Source organism: Cotesia glomerata, linkage group LG9 (genome assembly GCF_020080835.1).
Source record: "Cotesia glomerata isolate CgM1 linkage group LG9, MPM_Cglom_v2.3, whole genome shotgun sequence".
Lineage (NCBI taxonomy): Eukaryota > Metazoa > Arthropoda > Insecta > Hymenoptera > Braconidae > Cotesia > Cotesia glomerata.
This window is the reverse complement of record NC_058166.1, coordinates 9846466-9872966: the sequence shown is the minus strand read 5'-3', so window position 1 is coordinate 9872966 and position 26501 is coordinate 9846466. Positions and strand designations below refer to the sequence as shown.

Sequence of the window (26501 nt, the reverse complement as noted above, 5' to 3'; positions counted from 1 at the left end):
TTCTCGTTACGTCATAATTTTATAGACCAAAAAAAAAATAATTTCCTGAAAGTTTCAGTTCAAAATTAAAATTTTAAAAGGTCGCTCATAATTTTTTTTTAATTTATTAGTGCATTATTTTAGATTTTTTTGAGCGACCTTTTAATATTCAAATAAAAATTCCATGCATTTCTTTTTTTTTTTTTATTTAGTACAATAATCGATAAAAATACACCACGTGATGTACTAAAAATCAAGCACAATATAGAAAACATAATTTTTTTTTAATTTAATAATTTTACAAAAAAAATGTATTATTATATTTAATTGTTTTTTCTCTGAGTTCTTAATATTTCGTAAATTTATCTGAACGCCTCGTTTCTTCGCCAAATTCCTACTATAGCCCCGAGCATTGATTTACAATTACTAAAAGATTTGGTTTAATTTAAAGAATAAAATCAAAAGTTAGGTTCAGCAGCACCAAAAAGTTTTTCTCGACATTTATGGTACATTAGTGACTATTTAATTAGATTAGCATTTTTTGACTCTGAAATTTAAAAAAAATTATGAACGACCTTTTAAAATTTAAATTTTGAATTGAAACTTTCAGGAACTTATTTTTTTTGGTCTATAAAATTATGACGTAACAAGAAAAAAAAAAAAAATAAATTCGATTTTTGAAATTGAAAAGAATTTAGAACGACCTCTTAAAAATTTTTTTTTGAGCTGTTCTTTGGAGAGGGCTCTTAAAACATCAACAACTAACATTTTTTCACTCGAGACTAAAAAAAAAATAGTCGGTTTTTTTGCGCCACCCTAATATTCATATTAATAATGATATTGATATTGATAATGATGATATTCATAACATTGACAATGAGCTTGATGATAATATTGATATTTATATTCATATAATTGATGACATTTATATGGATAATGATATTCATGATAATGACAGTAATATTAATTATGATAACAATAATACTAATAAAATAAAAATTATAATTGTAGGTATGGTTCCAAAACCGACGAGCGAAATTCAGAAAGCAGGAGCGCATGGCCCAGCAAAAATCAACTAGCCAAAATTCGGTCGGCGTGGATAGCGGAGCTTCCAGCCCGATTCAGAACAGCGTAAAAGCTGAAAGCCGTTCACCCAGGAGTCCCGCGACCCCCGTAGGCTCCAACAGCCACCTGTCCGCAGCGGAGATAAAACCGCTCGCGAATCCCAATTTACTGAGCATAAAACAGCAGCAGCACGCTGACAGTCACAGCGAAAATCCCTCGAATGGCGGCAGTCGTGGAAGTGCCGGCGGGGGTGGAGGAAACGGAAATGGAAGTGGAACTGGAAGTGGAGTCGGTGCCTGGGGATCCTGTAGTCCTCGGCCTTTTTCTACGACACTGCCTCCGTATCTTCTCGATCCTCTTCCTCTTAAAACTGCTAATTTATATTAATTTTTATTTTTATTATTATCATCATCATAATTATTTAATTTCATTTAATTATTTTTGTTTTTATTTTCAAGATTTTCTAATAAGTAAGTAGAAATTACAATTCCAAAAAATTAGAAGTTTATAATATAAATTAAAATCATTGAATTGGAAATTTTGTTGAATCATTAAAAAAATATTATTATAAATTATTAATTATTATAATTATATAATGATAAAGTAATAGAGAGATCAATGCAATCGAATAAAATAATAAAATATAATTAACTGTCCATAAAATAATTGTACATAGACGGGTATTATTTAACGCGAAGAAACATTAATATGCGCAATTAACAATTGTTGCATCTGAATCGATGTAATGAGTAATGAGTTTTGATGTGATGAATGATATGAGATACGAGTTATGATAAATTTATATGATTAAGTATTAAATGTGATATTCGTGGTGTGGTAGCACGGATTTAAGTCGTATATATTATATATAAATATATATTTGGATTATACAGGGTGCAAGGATGTCCTACGTTATTTATAAGTAGTTTTTTTAGTCTGAGGTTTTAATTTTTTAAGAACCGACAGAACAAGTATCGACAGAAGTTGTAATTTATTAATTTGAATCAGCTAAGAGGTAAATCGAGTAGTCATCCGTGCACGTATTCGATAACTTTTACTTTATTATTATTATTATTATCATCATTATCTCTATTATTGTCTCAGTAATGTGTGAATGGGTCGAATAAAAACTTGTACATTTGTTGCTATAAATATATGAAATCAGTGTTTTATACGTTTGTTTATTGTTATTTAATTCTAAACTTTTATTAAAAACAGCCCTGGATCTAATAATTAAAATTTTTTATGTTCAATAATTATTTTTAATGAAATTACCTATCGTTAGTTTCTTCTTGTTCTTTAAGAGTTTTTACACACTTATAAAGCTTGAAAAAGCCATTTTTGAATAATTTTTTATGCAGAGGTTTATCAATTGATTATTATAAAAATGGATACATATGCAGAAGTGATTTTGAACTTTATTGATAAATTCAAAGTGCGTGTGACCCCTTAAATTTTTTTATAAAAGTAATTTGTAATAATAATTAGACATCATACAATTGTAGATTTAATTTTTATCGTAGATCTATTGGGGTCATAAGTCATAAACAAAGTAAGAATTCATCAGTATTCTTATTGATCATTTACTCACCAAATTTACAATATGTCCAACAATACACTCTAAAATACAAAATTCATGGCTACTTATTTGAACAATACTCAAATATTTAGAAAACTACTCATGTTAAATCCATTTCTAAGTTATCTTATTTGAAAATAGCCCTAAAAACTCTTTCATCAACAAACACTTAGAAAAAACGACTAACACTGATTTTTAGTTCACCCTAAAAATTTTTAGTTTAGTAATTAAAATTTTTACTTACCTGTTTCATTGTTTAAGACACTGAAACCAGAGTTCGAATCAATATGGCGCACCGCGACAACTGATCGCACCATATTTAATAATATTACACCCTATAACAGAGCATTAAAACGAAAAAAGGAAATAAATAAATAATACTTACATTTTAAAACTTATATTTATTGAAAATATTTTTAAATCTTTATTTATCGTTATACGCAATTTAATTAAATTAACCATTTTCACGTAAAATAATAATAATAATAATAGTTGTAATAATAACGTTAAATTAATAATTAATATTTAGCATATTTTTTTTTTTTTTTTTTCAATTATAACGGTGTATTAAAATGTGCACTAAAATACGTGATTAATTTCGTTACAAAAATACCCGCGAGCTGAATGCAATTACATAAAAAAAAAAAAAAAAAAAAAACAAACAAACAAACACCCGATATGACGGTAAGTAATTTTATTGCATGGATAAAAAGTTCAGGTATTGTTTGTTTACTCACGGCATTTTGACGTTCAATTATTGTACAAAAAAAAACGTCCTCTCTTTTATTCTTTTTTGTTATTTATTTTTCAAACGTTCGTTCGTATTGACACAACTAAATAAAATATTTTTTTATTCGATCTCAAATTTTATGAATAAAATTCACCGAGCTAAAAATTTAATTAATTAGAATTTATGTTAAATTTACTAATTAAAAATTATAAATAGAATAAAATAAATAAATTTAGTTAATGAATTTATTTCTATTAAAAAAAATTAATCATCTTAAATTCGTCTCGTACTCGAATCCGCGGTGTTATATTTTAATCGTTGGCTTCTAAAATAATTAAAATAAAATGTAATTATAATTAATTATTAAAGATTAATTATTAATTATTAATTATTTGTTATGGAAGATAAAGAAAGAACGATTAAGCCATCGTTAAAGTACCAGCACCCATACCAAAACCAACTCCACGTGGTCCAAATTTCCGTCCATAACACCCGCGACAGTAAATGTCACCGTCGGGTCCGTCGTTTAGATTTGTCGAGTCTAATGAACGATGGCATGCTGCACAGCTGAAGCAACGTTTGTGCCAAAGTCTGTCTTTGGAGATCATTTGTTCGGCTGCGTAAACCGGGTAGCCACAACGTGAGCACCCGTGGCCGTCGGTGCTTTTTGTTCCAGTTTGCGGTTTTGCGTCAATGCTGAAAAATTATTTTTATGTTATCACATTTGTTTTTATCATGAGAAAAATTTTTGATTATAACTATAAATCAAAATTCTGGCTACAGGATTCGAGATAGGGTAAAATTGATGGATCTTTTTTATAGGAAATTTAATTTACTACAAAGAAGGTATCTTATTATTTTTTCATATCTGCAATAATTTGCTTATAATAATGTGCAATAATAATTGACTTAAAAATCGAAATACAAACTTTTAGAAATATGTTCATTAGATACAATTCTTAAAAAAAATATTAAAACGTTTTTTGAATTCGAGTTTAGTTAAAAATATAAAAGACATGAAAAAATGATAAGAAATAATTTTGTAGAAAATTTAATCCTCTACACTGATAGAAAGATTTCTTAGTATTTAAGAAGATTTCTTTGTATTTAAGAAATGATTTCTTAAACATCATTTCTTAGTATTTAAAAAATATTTCTTAGTATTTAAGGAACGCTTCACGTAATAATTACCGTAACTCCTATTCTTTCCCGCTTCACAGCATTATTTATATTTGTAAAAAATGTGTTCTTAAATACTAAGAAATATTTTTTAAATACTAAGAAATGATGTTTAAGAAATCATTTCTTAAATACAAAAAATTCTACTTAAATGCTAAGAAATCCTTCTATCAGCATACAAAAAAGGTTTCATATGATTTTTCCATATTTTTAATATTTAACTCAAAAATCAAAGTTCAAACTATTGGAAATATTTTTGCTATATACCTAAAATGTATAACTAAAAAAAATCTTAATACAATCTTCAAATTTTCAATTTTTTTTTAAATATTAAAAATAGTAAAAAATCACAAGAGATCTTTTTCGTAGAAAATTGAATTTCTTACAAAAGATGATTTTCCAATATTTTGGCCATAATTTTCATTTAAAAATTGAAAAAACTTTGAACTAATATTAAATTGTTCTTGATTAGTTACTAAAAACTTACAAAGAAGGCGCGCCGTCACCATTAGTCGATACCAAAGTTGGAGTGTGACCAAATCCAAAGCCTTTTGGTCCAAAAAGTTTGCCGTAACACGAGCGACAGTGGATCTCCTTGTCAGGTCCATCGCAAGCGAGCATAGAGTCTAAAGGCCGATGACATTCAGCACAGTTGAAGCATTTTTTGTGCCACATTGTGCCTTTGGCAAGTTGCTGCTCCGCCGCGAATACCATTCCTCCGCATCGGGGACAGCCCTGACCTGCTGGTGCTTTTATTGAAGTTGTATCTGGGTTATAGAATGGTCTACTTGCTGCGATTTCTTCTTCTCTGTAGGTGATAAATTTAATTAATTTCATCTATAAACAGCAATTCATCCATTTTTTAATAGAAAAATTTATTTATACTTACGTAAGACCGTCAGTTTGCAGGAATCCAGATCCACAAGCGAATCCGTAGCCATGGGGTCCCCACTTTTTGCCGTAGCAAGTTTTGCAGTAAACATCCTTATCAGGACCATCACAGGCTATTATCGAGTCGAGTGTCTTAGTGCAGTCCTTGCACTTGAAACACTTTCTGTGCCACTCGCGGTCTTTCGCAAGAACTTGCTCTGCCGCAAAGACTACGCCGCCACATCGAGGACACCCTTTACCTGGTGGTGCTTGTATAGACGCAGTATCACTCACTTTTGTTCGAGGAGCTGCATCGCTATTTTTTCAAATTTTTTATTGATATTATTGGTCTCCTTTTCATTATCTTTTGTTAATTGTTAGTTTATCTTCAAACAAATTTCTATTCGAGCTGGTTAAAATTTATTTTATCAGTAACTTTTTTTTATTTTACATACAAAAAAATTTTTTATAAAAAAACATGTATGCAAAACATCGTGCTCTTGCAATTGCGTTAATTAAGCTTTTGTTGAAAAAAAAAAATTACACTTTTATATAAGAGTTTTAATAACTATTTTTGAATATTTCAGATGATAAAATTTTACGTTGTTAAAAAAAAAAAATTTTTTTCTTATATTAATTTCTACGCTGGTAGGAGAATTTATTATTAATAAATTAATTTATTTAGAAAAAATTTATTAAGTATAAGCAATTATTTTTAACTTCCTGCTATGAAAAAGTACTTCAAAATTATTTACTTAATTCAAGTTAATTTTTAACTTCCCACTAAGAAAATTGAAAATTTTCAAAAATCGGGAAGTTATTGGTTTATTTTCCGTGTGTAAAATTGTGTGTGTGTGTGTGTGTGTGTGTGTGTGTGTGTGTGTGTGTGTGTGTGTGTGTGTGTGTGTGTGTGTAAGTATGTGAATCGCTTATAACTTTTGAACGATTGAACCGATCGGAATCTACCAAACGGCGTTCTAAAGAGTTCCCTCAAACTTAGATTTCCTATAAATTTTAATCGATTCGGGTTGATAGATTTTAAGAAATTTTGAAAAATCTAAAAAAAAATCGGAAAAAAAATTTTTTTTAAAAATGGTTTTTTTGAAATAACTTTTAAACGGCTCCATCGATCAACTCCAAAAACTAATCCGCCCTAGAGCTTAAAAAACCACGTCGATTACCGCTAATCCGGTCAAAATCGGTTGATTCGTTCGAGAGATAGCGTGAACGAAAGAAAACCGGAAAAAAACCGAAAAAAGTGTTTTTTCGGAATTACTCCAAAATTTTTCGTTCTATCAATTTAAACTTGAAGATTCTTCATGAAGCTTAAGAAACTGCGTCGAAAGCCACCAACCGCGTGAAAATCGGTTCATTCATTAAAAAGTTATTGCGATTTGAAAATTCAAAAAATAGTGTTCTATCAAACTGCTATCAAATTTTTGAGCTCGAAGAGCTCAAAAGCCTACAAAAGCTATTTTGTCAGCTCGGAGAGCTCAAAATAACACACACATTGTATTTATGAGCTTGAAGAGCTCAAAAACGTCATAAGTGCAATTTCAAGCGTTTAGGTATAGAGTTAGCGGGAAGTTGCAGGGATGGCCTTCAGGGTCAACCGTTTTTCTAATTTTTTTTTTCTGTATTGGATTATAAAAAGTGTCTAAATAGAATATCGACACTCACTTTTTATTCAGAGCTCCAAATAAATACTTATTAATAGCTAAGAAATGTTTTTTTATCAGTTTTAACATTATGTGTTTATAAACGATTTGATAACTATTTATAAATATTTCAACTATTAAAAAATGTTAATTAACTGTTAATAAATCGCGTATAATTTATAACATATGATGTTAAAAATTAATTTATTAAGAATTAATAAATCTTATTAAATATCACCGGCACACAAAAAAAAAAGTTATCAGTACTTTCGACGGGACTCATATATCTTTATGTATTCCGACCCGCGGAATCCGAATTTGAGGTCAGTTTGACCCGTACACCGTCAAATTTTCGAGAGAACTTTGAAAACCCGAAAAAAATGACGAAAATCGACAGTTTAGGCGATTTAAAAATTTTTTTTGACCTAAACTAAGCATGATTTTTATGTATTTCGACCCGCTTAATACTTATCTGAAGTTTATTTAGACCATAAGCCATTAAAAGTTTAACAGGCGAGACCATCTTTTTCTCGCTTTGCTCTCACGGAGTTCAACGGAACTATCTCTGTCGCACTCCTAACAGCAGAGCAATTGCAGTTTCGATTGATTTGACGAAACGAATGAAATTTTTTAAAAAACCGCTTTGTGGTGAAATAGTTTATTAAAATATCTATTATCTCTAAAAACGTTTTTTCAAAATTTCCATTCGTTTCGCTAAGACGATTGAAACTGCAATCACTGGTCTCGGCTGTTAAGTAAATTCCAAAAAATCCTGAAAAATTGCAAAAAAAGCAAAAAATAGCAAAAGAAGCAATAAATTCCAGATATTGTGTTAAAAACAATTTTATAAAAGTAGATCAATCATGATTCTCATGTATTTCGATTCGCCGAATATAAATCTCGAATTTATATGGTTCAGACATCTCTAAAAATCTAAATAAATGGCAAAAAACCACTGAAAATCAAAATATATCAAGTCCGTTATGATAAAAATCAATTTTTAAATAAAAATAAAAAATCTTTAACATGTTATCCGATCTGTGGAATATAAACTTTGAATTTTTGGACCTAAATCCTCAAAAAATTTTAATTCTTTAAAAAAATCTTTTCAAAACCGTTTATTTTTTAATTTTAATTGTCCGCTTATATCTAACTTTTAATGGTTTATGGTCTAAACAAACTTCAGATAAGTATTAAGCGGGTCGAAATACATAAAAATCATGCTTAGTTTAGGTCAAAAAAAATTTTTAAATCGCCTAAACTGTCGATTTTCGTCATTTTTTTCGGTTTTTCAAAGTTTTCTCGAAAATTTGACAGTGTACGGGTCAAACTGACCTCAAATTCAGATTCCGCGGGTCGAAATACATAAATATATATGGGTACCGATAAAAGTACTGACAACTTTTTTTTTTTGGGTGCCGGTGATATCAACAAATACTTCTATCAGTTTAAAAAAAAATTGTTTTATATTTTGTTAATATCACAATCACAATCCCTAATTGGCTTAAAACAATTCATTAATTAGAACTTATGACTTGTTAATTAATAAAAGGCTTAAAAAACAAGAAAAAAGTAAAGGAATTATTAATAATCAACATAAAACGGGAAAACTCTATTTGAAATGAAATTTATCACAGAAGATTTGAAATTTATCACAAAATTCGAAGAAAATTGAAAAAAAAATTATAAATTTTTTAAATTCAATATAAAATTTTAAATAATTTTGAATCTATAAGATTTTTTAATTTTTTATTAAGAAAATTTTCAAATTTAATACTTCTACAAGAACTGAACATTTTAAAATTAATATTTTAGAAATCCAAATTACAAATCAAACAGCAATAAATTAAACTTCAAATTCTACGTAAAATAAGATAGCATTAAAGGACGCGCGTACTTATCGTCCTCAATGTCGCACTGCAGCCCGAGCCATACAAGTCCTGCATGACCAATGCCCCGCGGCCCGAATTTCTTCGGATAGCAAGCTGTTAAGCAGAGAAGCCAACAAAATATTTCTATCCTTTGTTTATTATAATTGATTTTATAATTATAGTAATAAATAAATAATAATTATTATTAATAATGATAATAATCTTAATGATAATGTGATAAAATAATGACAATAATAAGCCGGCAGACATTGCTCTGCCTTTGAGTTTTTTTTGCAAAATAATAATAATAATGAAAAAATGAACTTTTAAATGGTATTTGTCAATTATGAACCCACCCATTAGCGTAGCAGTCGCTCTGAAGGGCACCACCACCCTGACCATAGCCGTAACCCTTTGGACCGAACTTCTTGCCATAGCAGACTGAACAAAATACCGATTACTTGAAGAATCTTTTAATTATCATCCAAGTTACGACACAAATCATTTTAATTTATAGTTTTTTTTTTTGTTTAATAAAAAAAGTTCTAAAATGCCCTCGAAAATTAAAAAAAAAAATTTATAAATAATTTATAATGTATAATATACATATATACAGGATGTCCCAAAAGTCACGGACGCCATTGTAGCATCTGATGAAAAAAATAATTCTGAGACGAAAAGTCCTTAGCCATTTTTCAATTAACCGTATAGATAATTAGTTATTAATTAAAAATAACGTCTCTTTATTTGTTAGAGAGAGAGCGTCAGTGTCCAGTAAAGTATGTGCCAAACAAAGACACAACTAACTGTATGACTAACTAGTTTCTATAGCTAACGTAGTCACACATATTTACTTACACATTCACACGTGCAAGCGTCTTCGTTGGAACGCACTTGACTTGATACTAGCGCTCTCTCTCTAACGCATAAAAGGACGTTATTTTAATTAATAATTAATTATCTATGCATCTGATTAAAAAATGGCTAAGGACTTTTCGTCTCAGAATTATTTTTCTCGCCTCCGGGCGGAAAGCGTCAATTTTCCTCCCGCTGCGCTAAACGAAAATGCCGCTTTCCGCCTCCGTCGAGGAGAAAAATAGTATACACACCACGGGCAGTAAATAAGAAAGCCTCAGATCACATGTTTATTGACCTCGGCTTCGCCTCGGACAACAATTACATGAGATCTGAGACATTTCTTATTTTACTGCCCTAGATGTGTAATATACTATTGTTTATCAGATGCTACTCCGTTACTTCTGGGGCACTCTGTATAATATATATAAATATATGAAAAATTGATGTGGGTACTCAAATGAAAGGTCTCGATGAGTGTAACATCGGGATGAGCTTATATCTTTCAAAACGTCAATAGTTAAGAAAATGAAGTGCAATTTAACATAATTAAGAAACTACCTTGTATCTTGTGAATTATTGACATTTTTAAGGATATAAGCTCACTTAGATGTTACACTCATCAAGATCTTTCATTTGAGTACCCACATCAATTTTTCATATATTTATATATATTATATATATGTATTAGACTGTTTCAAAAAAATCGACAATTTTTTTTTTTCTTATTAATATCGAAAATATTGTTTGAAATGACGAAGAAAAAATCCTGTGAAAATTAGAGCTCTTAATATTAATATTAAGAGGTGCCGAGTCGAAAATTTCAATTTCCCATTTGATTAACATGGGAAAATTTTTTTTTTCTTAGTTTAGAATTTTGTAACTCTTTAACAAGTCATCGGACAAGTTAAGTCAGAACATATTTTTGTAGAAAATTAAATGCTCTACAAAAAATCTCTCTTATAATTTTTCGATAAACCGATGCGTTTCGAAGATATTCAACTTTAATATATAATTTATAATATTTTCTCATTTTTTTCCAATTTTTTGACGAAACTATCAAGTTTATCAAAAAATTTTGTCAAATTTCTAATACCATCGTATCTAAATTTTTCAATAAATTCAAATTATTTTTTTTCAGCTAATAATTATTTTTATTCAATTTTTTAACTTCCCGCTAAGAAAATTGAAAATTTTCAAAAATCGGGAAGTTATTGGTTTCACCCCGTTTTTCAAAAATCGAGTTTTCAACGGATGTTGACGTTTAGGGGTCCTAGGAAGCTTCCCCGAATGAGTGTGTGTGTGTGTGTGTGTGTGTGTGTGTGTGTGTGTGTGTGTGTGTGTGTGTGTGTGTGTGTGTGTGTGTGTGTGTGTGTGTGTGTGTGTGTGTGTGTGTGTGTGTGTGTGTGTGTGTGTGTGTGTGTGTGTGTGTGTGTGTGTGTGTGTGGGTAAACCTCTCATAACTTTTGAACGGCTCTACCGATTTCATCGCGGTTGGTGCCATTTGAAAGGGTTTGACCAAACTTAGATTTTGAATACACTTTGGACCGATTCGGACCTGTAGATTTTGATAAATCTTAAAAAAACTACAAAAAAATTTTTTTTAAATGTGGTTTTTTGGAATAACTTTTAAACGGCTGTGCCGATCAATTTCAAAAACTAATCAGCTCTTAATATCAAAAAACCACGTCAGCTCAAAATGACACGAAAATTATATTTTTGAGCTCGAAGAGCTCAAAAACGTAGTAAGTGCAATTTTAAACGCTTAAGGTAGTATTACCGGTTTTAGAATTGACGTTCAGAATTTAATGAAATTTGGCATATTGGTACTTTATAATATCATAATTAAGCAGTAAAATTTTTGGAACCTGAGCAAGTCCTGAAAAAAAAATATTAATATCTACATATTTTTGCTTTTACCATTGATCCTTATGGAGAATCACAGACTTTATTTTATTTCACAAAACTGGACGTTCAGATTCTTATAAAAATCAAGACAACGAGAGAAAATAACATCTAGAATATATTTAATAATAATCAGTATGGTTTTCAAGAATATGAGACTATTTATTAATAAAAAACATTCAAAATTTATCTCTGTCTCTCTTTCTCCAACGTGATTTAGTATAGGGAAATCTACTACGTTATTCAAATAAGGTTAGGTTTATGATTTGACTCTTGTAGTAACGGTAGTACTACCTTAAGTAAGAAATTAGCGGGAAATTGCAGGAATGGCCCTTCGGGTCATCCGTTTTTCTAATTTTATTTTCTTAACTTTGTAACATTACACGGAAAAAAATTTCTGGGAAAATTTACTATACAACTATTGTAAAGCTGGACCATACTTTTATTACTATTAATTTTCAAAGATTTTAGAAGAAAATTTACTATTTATTCATGAAATTTTACAATTTACGATTAGAAAAAATACGATATTACTATTGTAAAAAGTAAGAATTATAATTTTCAGTGCCGCCTCTGTATCTTTCCAATGGAACTATAACAAATTTTACAATAGTTGAATTGGAATGTTTCTCAATTAGTGTGAGCGATCGCCGTGCACAGCGCTAGACTCCGAGTTTATGTAAATGTTAAAGGGCATTTGTTCTAGTTTACCTCGGATAGCGTAGAGGGAGAGTCTCTGGCTGCCAACAAAGAGTTCTGGGTTCGAATCCCGGATAGGACGGAAATTTCAATTTCTTTTTTCAGTTACTGTATAGGTACCAATTAGTCCAACCTCCTATCTCTTTCCCTCCCTAAAATTTCTTTTAAAAAAACCGACCGTCAATTTTTACAATAGTTGAATTGTAAAGTTTACAAACACATATTGTATAATTTGCTCTATATTATTCGACTTTTAAGATTCTTGCTAGCCTTGTTTGTTGGATAAAATTTACAATAGTAGATCGTAAAAATTACTAAATGAGAAGTATAGTCCACCGTTACTATTTAATTTAATAAAAATTACGATAGTGAAATAGTAAAAATTCCTTCAATTTTCTTTCCGTGTACAGTAGTTTTAATACAATTCTGAAATATTTTCCTGGACTTTTAAACGAAAAATTTTCTTTTGGTACAACTCTTAAAAAAACTAATGACAGCTCCAAAAATTCTCTATAGTCACTCCTTGGATGATACTTCTGCAAAGAAGTTAAAATTCAAAATATTGATTAATAAACTGTTATTTTAAACTCGTCGAAAAGAAAAGAAATGATGAATGAAATTGAATCAAAATACAAATAAATTTTAAACCGATAAAGAGAAAAGTAAAAAATCTCCATATTTTATAATTCTTTTTATATCATTTTAAAGTCAATAAATTATTCAATCAGCAACTAACATAAAATATTTGTGAAAAACTTGAATTAATACATATTTTCTTCATCTACCTCCAACAGTTCTTCATATGTTAGAGGTTTTTGTGGAAAATTATCAATAAATCCACGCCGACCTGATGATTTCTTGGCTAACAATAATTAATTTCCCTCTTCACTTAAGGTTTTGGCTGCTATCTGGTGAGCAATATTAAATAACTCCTTCAACTTATTCTTATAAACAGTTTCATTTTTGATTTACGTGGATGATTGTTTTCGTTTACAACTATGCTGCAATTTTTCCACTTTTCGAAAATTCTTAATAACTTATTGATGGCATTTAGAGTTTTAGAAGTAGGAATTTGGGCCTTTTTTCATTGTTCTTGAGCCTCGGTCACAGTAAATAAAGCACTTTTTTTAACACTACATTTTTGTACTTTATGATTATAGAAAAATAAAGCTAAAACGTCCCTAAAAGTTGGAAGTGTACGTCCAACAAGACCTCTTATTGGAAAACCAATTAAATAAACTTCTTTATCCATTTTTCATAATCGATTTCATCCATTCAAAAAAGTACTCAGTTACGAAATAAATTAGAGAAAAATAAATATCGGTCAACAAATAATTGGACAAATAACATATGAAAAAAGAATTCTACGATAAGAATTAATTAATTACAAAAAAATGAATTTAAAATACAAGCCAAAATATTCACAAAAAACAATGATAAACTATAGCAATAATAAAAGTCCGAATTTGGAGGTAAGAACAATGGGTAATTATTACCCAAATCAAAAAAGCTCGGTTAGAACGTTGAGTCGCGAAACAATGAGCGTTGCAGTGAAAGGTGGTTAGATAACTAAGGGAGGGGGCGTCCTCGAAGCATTTTTGATGGTATGGTAGTAGTGAAGTTAATTAAGAACAAATAGTACAACCGATGTCTTCTTTGTTTCGCGCTTCGATCATTTTAACTGTGAAACTAGCTTCGATAAATAATAAAATTATAAACGGCGACTGCGTGGCCGAGCGGTTTAAGTTTTAAACTGCCCGTACAACAGTCACTCAGGCGTGGGTTCGAGCAGTCGCAATTTTTCTGCGATTTCCAAGGCTTCCTCCCTTGCCGACTGTACCCTGGCCAGGTTTCTGTGGTTTTCTTGGTCACTGTGCTAAGGGGTGGGGCACAGGCAAATGCGGGTACAGACTGTAAGTCGGCCACAGCCGCGGAAAGGAGGTAAAGATGGTAATTAGTACACATCATGCACAATAAATAGTAGGAAAGGACCTAAAAATCCCACGTGTCTAGGCCTGAAGGCTGACGCGTAAGATTCCAAAAAAAAAAAAAATAATAATAATAATAATAATAAAATTATATTAGCACATTTTTATTAAAATAATAAAATTAATTGCATAAATTTGAAATACATAATATTATGAACTTATAGAATCCAATAAATAATGGATAATAATAATTTTAGTTGAAAAAAAAAAATTTGAATTTATTGGCAAATCAAGATACGATAGTATTAGAAATTTGACAGTTGAATAAAAGGATGTGTAAAACCAAATAAAATTTAGAATACAAAAAATTTGAAAAATTTGATAAAATTTTTTGATAAACTTGATAGTTTCGTCAAAAAATTGGAAAGAAAATATTATAAATTATATTTTAAAGTTGAATATCTTCGAAACGCATCGGTTTATCGAAAAATTATAAGAGAGCTTTTTTGTAGAACGTTCAATTTTCTACAAAAATATGTTCTGACTTAACTTGTTCGATGATTTATTGAAAAGTTACAAAATTCCAAAGTAAGAAAAAAAAATTTTCCTACGTTAATCAAATGAGAAATTGAAATTTTCGACTGGCACCTCTTAATATTAATATTAAGAGCTCTAATTTTCACAGGATTTTTTTTTTGTCATTTCAAACAATATTTTCAATATTAATAAGAAAAAAAAAATTGTCGATTTTTTTGAAACAGTCTCATATGGTCTAATATGTATATATGAAAAATATATGAAAATGCATGTGGGTACTCAAATGAAAGGTCTCGAAGAGTATAACATCAGGATGAGGATATATCTTGAAAAATGTCAATAGTTAAGAAAAAACAAGCACATTTCTTTATTATTGACATTTTCGAAAATATAAGTTCATCCTAAAGTTATACTCACCGAGACCTTTCATTAGAGTACCCATATGCATTATTGATATATTTGATATATATGACATATAAGTACGTATATCAAGTAGATATATAGCGCGTATATAAAAAATGCATGTGTATACTCAAATGAAAGATCTCGATCAGCACAACATCAGTAGAGCTCATATTTTGGAAAATGTGAATAATCAAGAAAAAATAGAGCAAGTAAACAAAATTCGAACACTCTAGGGCTAGAGTCAATTTGCTGTCAGATGTTTTTTTGAAAAATAATTTCATTCAAAATTAATATTAATTAATTGGATATAAAAAGTTATTTTTTTATATCCAATTATACATCGTTTTAATAATCAGTATATCTTAATCCGAATTTTCCTTATTCTTAAATAAAATTGTTTCGAGTAAAACAATGGTACCCTGTTTCAAATTTCCAATAGGATCCCATCAAAAGCGACAAAAGCCACTTAGAAACCCATAAATTTTATTAGTTTCTAAGTGGCTTTTGTCGCTTTTGATGGGATCTTATTGGAGATTTTCAACAGGGTAATGCGCTCGGGGCAGGGAGTCTGAACACACTATTACATTCAATTATGAATGACAATACTTTGATTACAATTAAATCGAATAATCAATGGGAAAATTCACCATTAAAAAAGAACTTTTAATGGGTAATGAAAATATTTATAATTAGAAAATTAAAATTAATGATTAATGAAAATATTTTTCATTAAAAAATTAAATTTAATGGTCAACGAAAATTATTTCCATTTAAAAACTAGATTTAATCCTTAATGAAAATATTTTTCATTAATAAATTAAATTTAATCACTAATGAAAATGCTAATGTATGAAGAAATTTAATGCATTATTTGCAACTCTGGTCAAGAATGTAAAATTTCTAAGAAACAACAATAATAATTGTTAGTTTGTGAAAATAGTATTTTCCTGTTAAATGTTGAATTTGATTTTATCTAACAAAATTAATCTTTATATTTGTATGAAGAATTTTTCTTCACTAAAAAAACGAGCTTTTAAGAGTTCAAAGTTCTTGAATTAACACTAAATAATTTTGTTTTTTGATCAAAAATCTTTCTTGTGAATCAAGTATTTTTTTTTTCAGTGTAAATGTAAAAGGAACTATTAATATTAAATCGGTAACATTAAAACAAAAATATAAATAGAAGATAATTTCATTCTGCTGCGGGCCAATTAATAAAATTATCTAATTATAAAACTAAAGTTAAAATATAGGTGACAAGGTGAATGAATTTTCAGAATGACTTTTTGATAATTATATCGATATTCTTAGCTCCTAATGTGACAGTAAATGCGTGAAATTAATTTCAAACAATTAACTTGACGTAATTAAGTGTCGTAACTTGTCAAATAATGAAAAAAAATCTTTTTTTTTTCTTTTTGTTAAATGTTAAATAAAAAGAAGATTATTTAGTCTTACCTTTGCAGTAAATATCCTTGTCAGAACCTTCGCAACAGTTAACGGAATCTAATCGTTTCGAGCAGGTGCCACATTTAAAACATTCCCTGTGCCATTGCTGCGTATCGGACACAAAGGAGTCAGTGTTAGTCACAATTATGTTTTAATAATCAATAATTTAAACGTTGGTTGTTGTTTTTATAAACTGTGACCTTGATTATGTCGGCGTGCAGAGATTTAAATTTTTATAATTTTAATGGGGTAGGGAAGTAATATCGATTTTAGTTTTTTAAATTTAACAAAAATGGAAAAAAAAACTCAAAGAGCAATGTTTTATCTTTTGGTCGGTATTGTTTATTATAGAGTTTTTTTTACTGATGATACCTCGACAATATATCTCACGGTCCGGACCATCGCAATGAAGCGTAGAGTCCAGCGTCCTGTTGCAAATTTTGCACTTGAAGCATGCCTTATGGAAAGCCTGGTCATAAGAATTCAGGAGACATAATATGACACCGGCTTTACTTTTTTTCTTTATGCATTGGCATACTTGCACGCTTTCATATTCATCGTTGGAATTTTTTATTTAATTCTAATTATGTATTTATAATTTAATTATAAGACTTTATGGAAAAATATTTATTGCAATTTTTTTTAATGTAAAACGTTGTTTTGAACCTGGATTCTGTTTACTAAGATGGGAGCGCTGAAAAATCTGTGAGAAAATTATTTAACTACAAAAAGTAACCTATAATTCTAAAGTTTAGACTATAAGCTTTCTTAAAATCTCGGCAAAGACATAAAAATAATTAGTCTAATTACTTTAATTTTCTGGTAAGGATTTGAAATTTTTCTCTCAAAAAATCTGTTTTTTAACATTTGGCAATTTTTATTAAATAAACTATTGGTTTGAGAAAAAAAAGTTTTGAACAAATATTGTAGCTAACAGCCTTTTCTTTAAAAAAAATCGTATCTGGTTCCTAAATTTTAATTACTTCAAAAGTTATGAACATTTCAAGTTACTCCCAAATTCAAAATAACGTATCATTCTAATTATAACAAAATAACTTTTCAAACTTTTTAATCTTTTTAATTAGAAAATATTAATTAATAAAAAAAAAAATAACCAATTACATAAAGCCTTATTATAAATGAAATGAAATAATCATCACTACATCAAAGAGCAGTAAGCTGTAATGTTAAATCAATTGGAATATTAATCTATAAAACTGGCAATTAGCTTCACTTGATTAATTTCGGTTTCTTGGCAAGCTAATCCTTTTTTTATTGGACTACATACTACATATGTTAAGTATGTACGTTACATACCATTTCCCCCTCCCCCTTCCTAATCCCATTATACATAGAGAAGTAAAGCGAGCCGCGAGCTACATTTACTTGGCAGCTCCGCCAAGTAGTATAACTATTTTGTTGGGCGGACACCCAACGATAACTCGACCGTTTTTAAATTTTCCATCATCAAAATTATTTTAGGTCACTAATAATAATTATACTCCTTGATCTACATAAAATATTACATATTAAATAAAGTAAACTTTATTTAATACAAAGGTCGTAGTGATGATTATTAATAAAAATTCAAACTATAAATCTATTCACTTTTTTATTTTTATTAAAATTTTAAAATATTTAATACTTACTCGTCCACGTGCAAGCATTTGCTCAGCAGCATACACAAATCCTCCACATCTTGGACATCCTTCGCCCTCAGGAGCTTTGGCTATCGCCCTTGGCTCCATAACCGCGCTCGAGCCCCGTAAGTCACCGCTAAAAATAGATAATTGTTATTAATAATTCTATTTCACTTCATTTTTTTATTAGCTTAAATGAAAAAATATCATAAAATAATTAATATAAACTGCAAATAAGCTTAGCGTTAATTTACGCCTTAAAATAAGCGATGTAGAGTATAAGTCAGTAGTGTAAAAAATTATTAAAAATTATAATAAAAATAAAAATTATAGAGATAGTTTTTTTTTTATTTTTTTAATTTCATTACAAGTGGTGACGTAAAATATATTACCGATTACATGATATGTTAAGGTTGAGTTAGCTGTAGGTTAGTACACCCCGACCACGCGAGTCGCTTCCGCCGAGCCCCGAGAGGAGAGCCAAGAAGCACATTTTACAATAGGACATTTTATATATTTATTTATAATTGATAAAAAATTCATTAAAGGAAAAATAAATTCATGATTAACTTAAAATTGGAAGATAACAGAGACAAGAGAGATAAGAAAAGTAATAAAAAGCGACTATTTATTTATAAATAATGAGCGAGGCTGTCGGGCAAGACGCTTGGTTTGGGTCCGTTAATAAGAAAACGGTTAGCTGGAAACGTTTGTTAGTCTTTTTAAAATATTTTAATATAAATATTTTGTTATTACAAGGGTGGCAAGGGTTGCGTGGTTTTGGTTTTAGATTAAGATTGTTAGAGTGTGATTTTGGAAATTTTTGACAAGATATATAAATTTATTCTAATTGGTTGTTGTTTTAAGAGTTTGTTTTTTTTTTTTTGGTTTTGAAGTTTTTGTGGCTTGAAAGAAATGAGTTTTTTTTTTACTTTTGAAAAAATGGGAGAATTTTTTTTGTTTTGTTTAAAAAAAAAAAATATTGGAGATAAGTTGAAAAGTTAATTTCGATATTGTCCTAAAAGTTTTTTTTTTTTTTTTTTTTTTTATTAAATAAAGATTATTATTCAGAAAATTAGTCGAAATTTTCCATTTATAATAGTTTGTATTAGTGAAAATTAGTGATTGATTTGAAAATTTCAAAAAAATCATGATTTAAAAAAAAACACCATGAATGAAAATTATTTATTTTAATTTTTTGGTCGTTACAAAAAGTTCAATAGTTATTTTTAATCTTGTTTCAAAAACTTTGATCCAAAAATATTTTATTAAGTAAGTCAAAAGAATATTATAAACGAAATCGGTTCAATTTTTCTACTTTTGGATATTTTAAATGAATCGAAAATAGAGATAATACTTTAAAAATAATTAAAAATTCTTAATTTCAAAATTTCCTTGAATCAGAATTATTATTTCAAACATTTTTTGTCGTAAAATATTATAGATGAATTAAAATCAGAGATATTCATTCAAATACTATTAAATTTTTTTTCTTATAATTAACAGTAATTTTTGTGGAATAAAAAATTTCAGTTTTTCAAAAATATCCACAAAAACTAAAACTTACAAGTTTAAATGAAAAAAATTTAATTTTCTAAATTTTTAATGTTTTTATTTTTGAATCAATAAAAAAGAATTCCTTTTGTCAAAAATTAAAAAAATTCTCAACTTTGATCTTTCTTAAATTAATAACAAAAAATTAAATCTAAAATAAATCAATATTAAATTACAATATTAAAAATAAAAAAACCCAAAAATACCAAAAAAATTACCAAAAAGTTTCTATTTTTCATTTGATTTCCGATATCTGTTCTTGTCAAAAGCTCCCCTTTTATTTTGTCCCCCTCAGTGACTGTAATTACTTGTTATTACTGTTTTTAATATTGTTTTTAGTATGACTTATGTGTAGTATGTGTGTGAGTTAATTGAAGTGAATAAAAGGCCATGCAGGATATTTATACGCGGGCAAGCTTTATCACGCGGAATTGGCAATTATTTTTCTCGGTGCTCACCATTATAGTCACGAATGGATGTGTGTGGGTGTGATTCGGATTTATCAATGGGCCTCCGGTGGCTCGAACTCGGCGGGGCTGGCGGGGGGTGAAGGCATTCTAGTTTTTTTTTTCTATTTCAAGTTCTTTTTGTTGTTTTCATTTTCATTTAGAGTTTAAATCCATTGGACTTGGATCTTTGATGAATTATATTTAAACTCTCTACTTTATGAAAAAAAAACATTTTTTCCTTTCTACTTTTACGTTAATAATTTTCCTTTCTACTTTTACGTTAATAATTATTTTATTAAAATTAAAAGAAAAAACAAATTAAGTGTTAATCAATTAATAAATTAATGTTAGATAATTCAATAAAGTTACTAGTATATTTGTTTATAATTTTTTTGATTATTTTTTTTAATACAGATGGTACAAATAATCCTAAAACTAAATTGTCAGTTCTTGTTTGTGAATAATTAAATTTATTGTTTTTTTTTTTGTTTTATTCAAACTAATTATTTATTTTATATTTTTTCTGTGTAAATTTTGTCTGTGTGTGAGCAAATAAATTTAACAATGTAGTATGTGATTTTTTTTGGGGTAAAAAAAATATATTTATATTTAATATAAATAAAATATTAAATAAAATAAATATAATATTTAACGGAGACAATTAAGTGAAACAAGAAACAGACGGCACTGTACTAAATCCAATCGTCAAATAAAATAATTTAAGGATATAATAATAATTATTGCATAGTATGATTGTGTAATGAGTATTATAACAACAATTATTTATTATTTAGTATCATTATTATTGATATATTAAAACAGTGCTTACGTCTCACGAGATTCAAGTGCAGGAACGAATGGAAATCGGTAAGTAAACATTCAATAAAAAATAGTGATAAAATTTCTATAAAGGATAATTTTGATTACAATTGAAGGTGTATTTATTGGTTATTGACTGACGGGGTAATTTGTACATAGATAAGGAGTACAAAAAAGGGTAAACTAAGTAAACTGGTAGTTTAAATAGGCAAAATCGGGATATGATATTTAAAAAATAGTATATGTGTGGGGCTTAAGTTATATTGTAAATTGTAAATTGTATAGCAAACATGGATCTCGGGACATAACTGTGGGAGACGCAAATGGGGGCGATCTCCGAGCGACTCACTCTCTCTGCAGGTGCTCCCCCTGGTCCATCGAGAGGCATCCTGCGCCACCGCCGAAACCGTAACCCTTGGGACCGAATTTACGGGCGTGGCAGACTTTGCAGAACAGCTCACCCTCGTGCTCCGAGCAGTTTGTCGAGTCGAGCAACTTGCTGCAGAGACCTGTAAATTTTACGTTTTTACAGTTTTTTAGGCTGCTTTTTATTAGAATTTTGGACCTAAGTTATTTCAGCAAAAAGAAATTTTATTTGGACAAGAACATTTTTTTGATTCAGTCAAACTTGACTGATAAAAAAGTAAACTTGATTCAAGAAAAACTTTAATTATTTTGAATCAAGTAAAAAAATTCTTGAAACAATAAATTTTTCTTGGTTTGAGTCAACATTCCTTAATTTAAGAATTTTTTACTTTATTCAAGACAGTGAAACTATTCAAAATGATTTTTTTGGTTTAGGAGTTTTTCTCTTAAATAAAGATTATTTTTTTTTGCTTCCGTAAACTAAGAAAATTTTCATCTTTCTAAAAATTTTTTAGTCCAGAAAATTAGTATGAAATTTGGAATTTTTTACTGGGAAATAGATAATTTTTTAACTGTAAAAAAGTGGAATGAGATTGTGGTTAAGTTCGAGAGAATGTATGTTTGATAATTTGAAAAATTTGGGAAGAAATTTTGGAGAATTGAAAAAAATAATAATAAATTAGTTTTTGAGATTAATTTAAATAATATGATTTTTTCAAAACTAGGGAAAAAATTTTCTGAAATCATTTTACTGAAAAATAGAATTTGGAAAAAAAAAATACTTTTGAATAATTTGATATTAGAGTACGTGAAATGTGAATTTCGGACAGTTAGGGAAGTTATATTACCAAAGATAAAATAATTTGGAAAAAAAAAATGTTGAAAATGATTTTGCTAATAACCAAAATTTTGGACAAAAACTTTTAATTTTTTTTAAAAAAGAATTTTTGGATATAATTTTGTAATATAATAAATTTTGAAAATTATTAGGGTCCAAAAAACAAAAAATTTGGGAAACAGAATTTTCAGGAATGATTTTATTAAAAAATAAGAAATTGGAAAAATGAAATTCGAATAATTTAAGCAGTAGAATAGTTTTAAAATTAAATTTTGTCGATCATTACGATCTAAAAAACAAAAATTTATAAATAATTTCATTGAAAATCAAAATTTGGGCGGAGGAAAATTAGGGGTGATTTAACTGAAAAACTTAAATAAAAAAAATTTTGTAAATAATTGCATTAAAAAAGTAAGTTTTGAAACTATAATTATATTTCCCATCATCTCAAAAAAATTATATTAAAAACTAAAGAAAAGAAGTACTCAAATGAAAATTTAAAAGCCCAAATTAAAAAAATCTAAAACACGAAGCTAGTATCATAAAATAAAAAAATCCAATTAAAACCAATAAAACCCAATAAAATTATCCGAGAACTCATTGTACATATCCTTCGACCTTTTTTGACCATACCACCTTTCCCCCAAAATAATTGAGTTAAGCAAAAATTTCTCGGTACCGCTAAACAGTGCGTAATTTATCTCACATACAGGAAACAAGCATAAGATAAAGTAAAATAAAATAATTGAAATATATTTACCGCATTTGAAGCACATTTTGTGCCATTTAAGTCCTCCGGCGACGCGTTCCTCTGCAGCGTATACAGATTTGCTGCATTTGGGGCATTTTGGATGTTCCACTGGCTTGAAAGGCATTTTTACTGCAATAATACATTAACCATTATTCATTAATTTCCTATCATCGTGATCATTAAAAATTTTCATTAAAATAAAATTGCAAATGAAATAAAAATTAAAAATTAAAACTCAGTTCATTAGTCGCGACTGAAATTTCAAATAAATCGATTTAAAAATACTAGCAATTAATTTGTAAGAGTATATCCACATGCACAGTGCACACTACTCGGCACCGTCTAAAAATACCGTCTCTGTAATCTTATTCTATTTTGGTAGCCGTTGAACGAAACTGCGGAAGCGTTAAAATTATTCAATCCAGAGTTACGTGAACCCGAGAATAAATTTTGAATTACATCGGGATTACTTTTCTATTTATAAAAACTTACAATAATAATATTAACATTTATTTTTAAAAAAAGTCAATTGACCAGCAAGTACGAAAAATAAGTAAAATTAAAAAGTTATTGACGAACTGTGTAGTGCAGAGGAGAGCGCAAGAATAAACGAAAAAAAGTCTAAAAAATAAGCGTGGAACAGTTGACACCGTAACGGCGGACAAGAGGGAATTTCTATATCTGAGCACATATATATATCGAGAAAAAGGTAGAGGGAGTTGTAGGCCGGCAATCCGGTGCCGTCGACTCCGTATTAGGGAAGGAAGTCCGCGCAATCTTCCCCCCGTTAAAAAAATCCATCCATCTCCATCTCCATCCCGCCTCACGTTTCAGCTCTTATGTTTCACATTCGCGTTTGCCTTGCTCTATATTTTCGCGACTGCAACGTTTATTCCGTGAAAAGCACTCACATTTTCAGTATTTCTTATATTATCAATGAAAAGATCAAAAAATTTAAAATAATTGGGAAAAAGGGCTTAATTCTCTTGCACGCCGCCAGGTGGTGATTTCTGCTCGCAGTTAGACCTTCACTTTAGGAGTACATAATACCCCGTAAAAATTTTGGATTTCTGATTATTGAGTATTGATTATCGATTACTAAGTAATAAAACTTCTGTTTACTCACCACGTTAAGATAAAATAGTACTAAGTATCGTAATAATTGTCAATAAATATAATAATTCGAAAGTAGACAGACAATTACAGAGAATATGACACCGTTTGTAACACTGTTAACCGCACTAATACTGGGTTCGAATTGGCTGTTTTCGCCGCGGACGCGTCCTAGTCATAGTCCCGAGTACCAGTTTGCACACGGCACGTGGACAACAACGTCAGTCACGAGAGAGAGACAGTGGATGGTGTGAGGTGGTGCCGAGGAGTCTCCAACCCGGGTAGGGTGGAGTGCATACATGCATACATACATACATACTTAGTAAGTATTACTTACATACATACGTCTATAGAAAAAAAAAAAAAAAAAAAAAAAGACAAAATGAAAAAGGTTAATTTTTAAAAATTACGACTTTTTTAAATTTGATTTCCGAGAGGGGGTCATAGAAAAGAGGCAACGGGAACGTCGTGCGCTCAGATCTAATGTAATAGAGCCAATTACAATTGTGAGAGCAACAGAGACGAAGAATGGCACGCACTCATCGGATATTAATAGTCACTTGCTCAAATTTCTATTTTGAGGACCGCCTCCTCCACGTCTTTCGGCTAGAGCTAGAGGATTCGGTGCTCTCCCTTTAACTTTAGTTAAGTGCTTAATTATCTTCGCTCTACTATTTTATTATTACTATTATTAAAATTTTTTTTAAGGTTAGTATGAAGTATTAACGTAATCTTAAAGATAATTTGAAATTATTGAAGTTGATTAAAAAGTTGTATAAAGTATAAAGTAAAACTGAACGATAACTTCTTCTACTCAAATAATCACGCAAAACTATTCATAATACTTTATGGGATTCGAGATTATAGTTTTAAGTAAGATGATTATTAAATGTGAGCCCTTAGTTTCATAAAGAGACTACTAGCGTTCAAACAGCGGCATGGGTGCATGAAAAATTAGCACCAGCCGTTTTTTCATATTTTTTTAGTAATGAAGTATAGTTTTTAGGACTATTTTTAATCAAGATTAATTGAAGATGGATTTAAAATAACGAGTTTTGTAAATACTTGAGTATTGTTAAAATAAATAGTGATATTTATTGTATTTAAGAGTGTATTGTTGGACGTATTGCAAATTTGCTAAGTAAATAGTCAATGAGAACGCTGACCCCTCACTTTGTTTATCACTTATGACTCAGATAGATTTACTATAAATATTGAAATTAATTGTATGATTCATAAGTATTTTGTTATAAATTATTTTTATAATAAAATTTAAGGGATGTTACACACTTGGACTATTAAAAAAATAGATATTTCGCAATTTTATTTTTGTAATGTACAAAGTTTAGAATATGTTCACAGAAAAAAAAAATTAACTTGAATCAAGTTAATTTTTTGTTCAGTGTGCACCAGAAAATTTAACGTCACTCAGATAAAAGTTATACCGATATATTTGTAAAGCCAAATCGGAACGTATTGCACAAAAATAGGGCTCAGGCCGAAAAACTTTAAACGTTTTTTTCTGAAAACTGTATTTTCATAGTTATCGAGCAATATTTATCCAACAACAGCTGATCAGATCAGTCTTTAAGTTTTATTCCATTTTTTAAACTATATTTTCCAGTAATTGATCTAAAGATTAATAATTTCGATACACATTTAATATCCTGACTAGAAATTTCAGTGAGGCGGTGATTTGGTGCAAGTAAGGCATACCGAATTCCAAACTTGCAGTCAGTGAGGCATCCAAACTAGACTGAAGTTTGGGATGTAACGCAGTTGCGAGGCTCAGCCTAACTTGGCTTCCTGATTAGGCTGCAGTTTGGAAATCACACTTGCTGGTGACTATCTAAACCTCATTCGGCCCGAATTTGGCTACCTAATTAGGCAGCATTTCGGAAACAAAATTCGCAAGGAAGAATCCAAATTTAATTCTTTCTTGGTTTTTAGCTTTTTTATTATCAAGCGAAAATTAATAACAACAAATGCTTATTTTTTATCTACTTTTACTATTTTAAGTATAAATATGGAATTTAGGACTAAATTTTCGAAATATTTCGTGAATAAAAAAAAACAAATTTTTTTTGCTTTTATTTAATATTATTTTTTATTATTCAATTTTAGTTTTTCGGTAATTTTATTTTTTTATTTTTTGGAGCGTTTTATAATGTGAAGAAGTTTTTTTTGATTGGTAGATTTGATAAGTTAAGGGGGAAGGAGGTGATGTAGGAGTTAGATACATTAGTCACACATAACACTTAA

The 26501-nt window shown here is 29.0% G+C and overlaps 2 protein-coding genes across 5 annotated transcripts in view; one reads left to right on the top strand and one right to left on the bottom strand.

Annotated features, from left to right (window-relative positions):
- Nucleotides 1-1480, top strand: part of LOC123271872 (paired mesoderm homeobox protein 2A-like) — a 54000-nt gene extending 52520 nt beyond the window's left edge. The window contains exon 4 of one of the 2 annotated variants that reach the window (XM_044738399.1): nt 991-1480. In XM_044738399.1, coding sequence (XP_044594334.1) covers nt 991-1431 — 441 coding nt within the window. In that variant the 3' untranslated portion in view covers nt 1432-1480. The remainder of the gene's footprint in view (nt 1-990) is intronic. The other variant, XM_044738400.1, reaches the window with a different exon arrangement.
- Nucleotides 1481-3679: 2199 nt separating this feature from the next.
- Nucleotides 3680-24410, bottom strand: LOC123271852 (muscle LIM protein Mlp84B). 3 transcript variants are annotated; one of them, XM_044738359.1, is made up of 9 exons: nt 24253-24410; nt 23136-23255; nt 21521-21680; nt 18359-18485; nt 17082-17178; nt 8958-9045; nt 5422-5718; nt 5020-5340; nt 3680-4049 (listed from the first exon to the last, which is right to left on the bottom strand). In XM_044738359.1, the coding sequence occupies exons 2-9, from the start codon at nt 23248-23250 to the stop codon at nt 3773-3775; spliced, it is 1482 nt and encodes a 493-aa protein (XP_044594294.1). In that variant the 5' UTR covers nt 23251-23255; nt 24253-24410; the 3' UTR covers nt 3680-3772. The 3 variants fall into 3 exon arrangements, with proteins under 3 accessions (XP_044594294.1, XP_044594292.1, XP_044594293.1); XM_044738357.1 differs by lacking the exon at nt 24253-24410 and adding an exon at nt 23706-23850; XM_044738358.1 differs by lacking the exons at nt 8958-9045; nt 17082-17178; nt 24253-24410 and adding exons at nt 9288-9372; nt 16719-16815; nt 23706-23849.
- Between the last annotated feature and the right edge of the window lie 2091 nt (nt 24411-26501).

What these genes read in the sequence shown, in the direction of transcription:
- LOC123271852 (XM_044738357.1), bottom strand. Translation starts at nt 23,817, where the DNA reads ATGTGCTCAGATATAGAAATTCCCTCTTGTCCGCCGTTACGGTGTCAA. An exon ending in AAATGCTTGCACGTGGACGA is followed by an intron (nt 17,179 to 18,358) that starts GTAAGTATTAAA and finishes TCTTATGACCAG; the next exon opens with GCTTTCCATAAGGCATGCTT. An exon ending in CTGCAAACTGACGGTCTTAC is followed by an intron (nt 5,341 to 5,421) that starts GTAAGTATAAAT and finishes TATCACCTACAG; the next exon opens with AGAAGAAGAAATCGCAGCAA.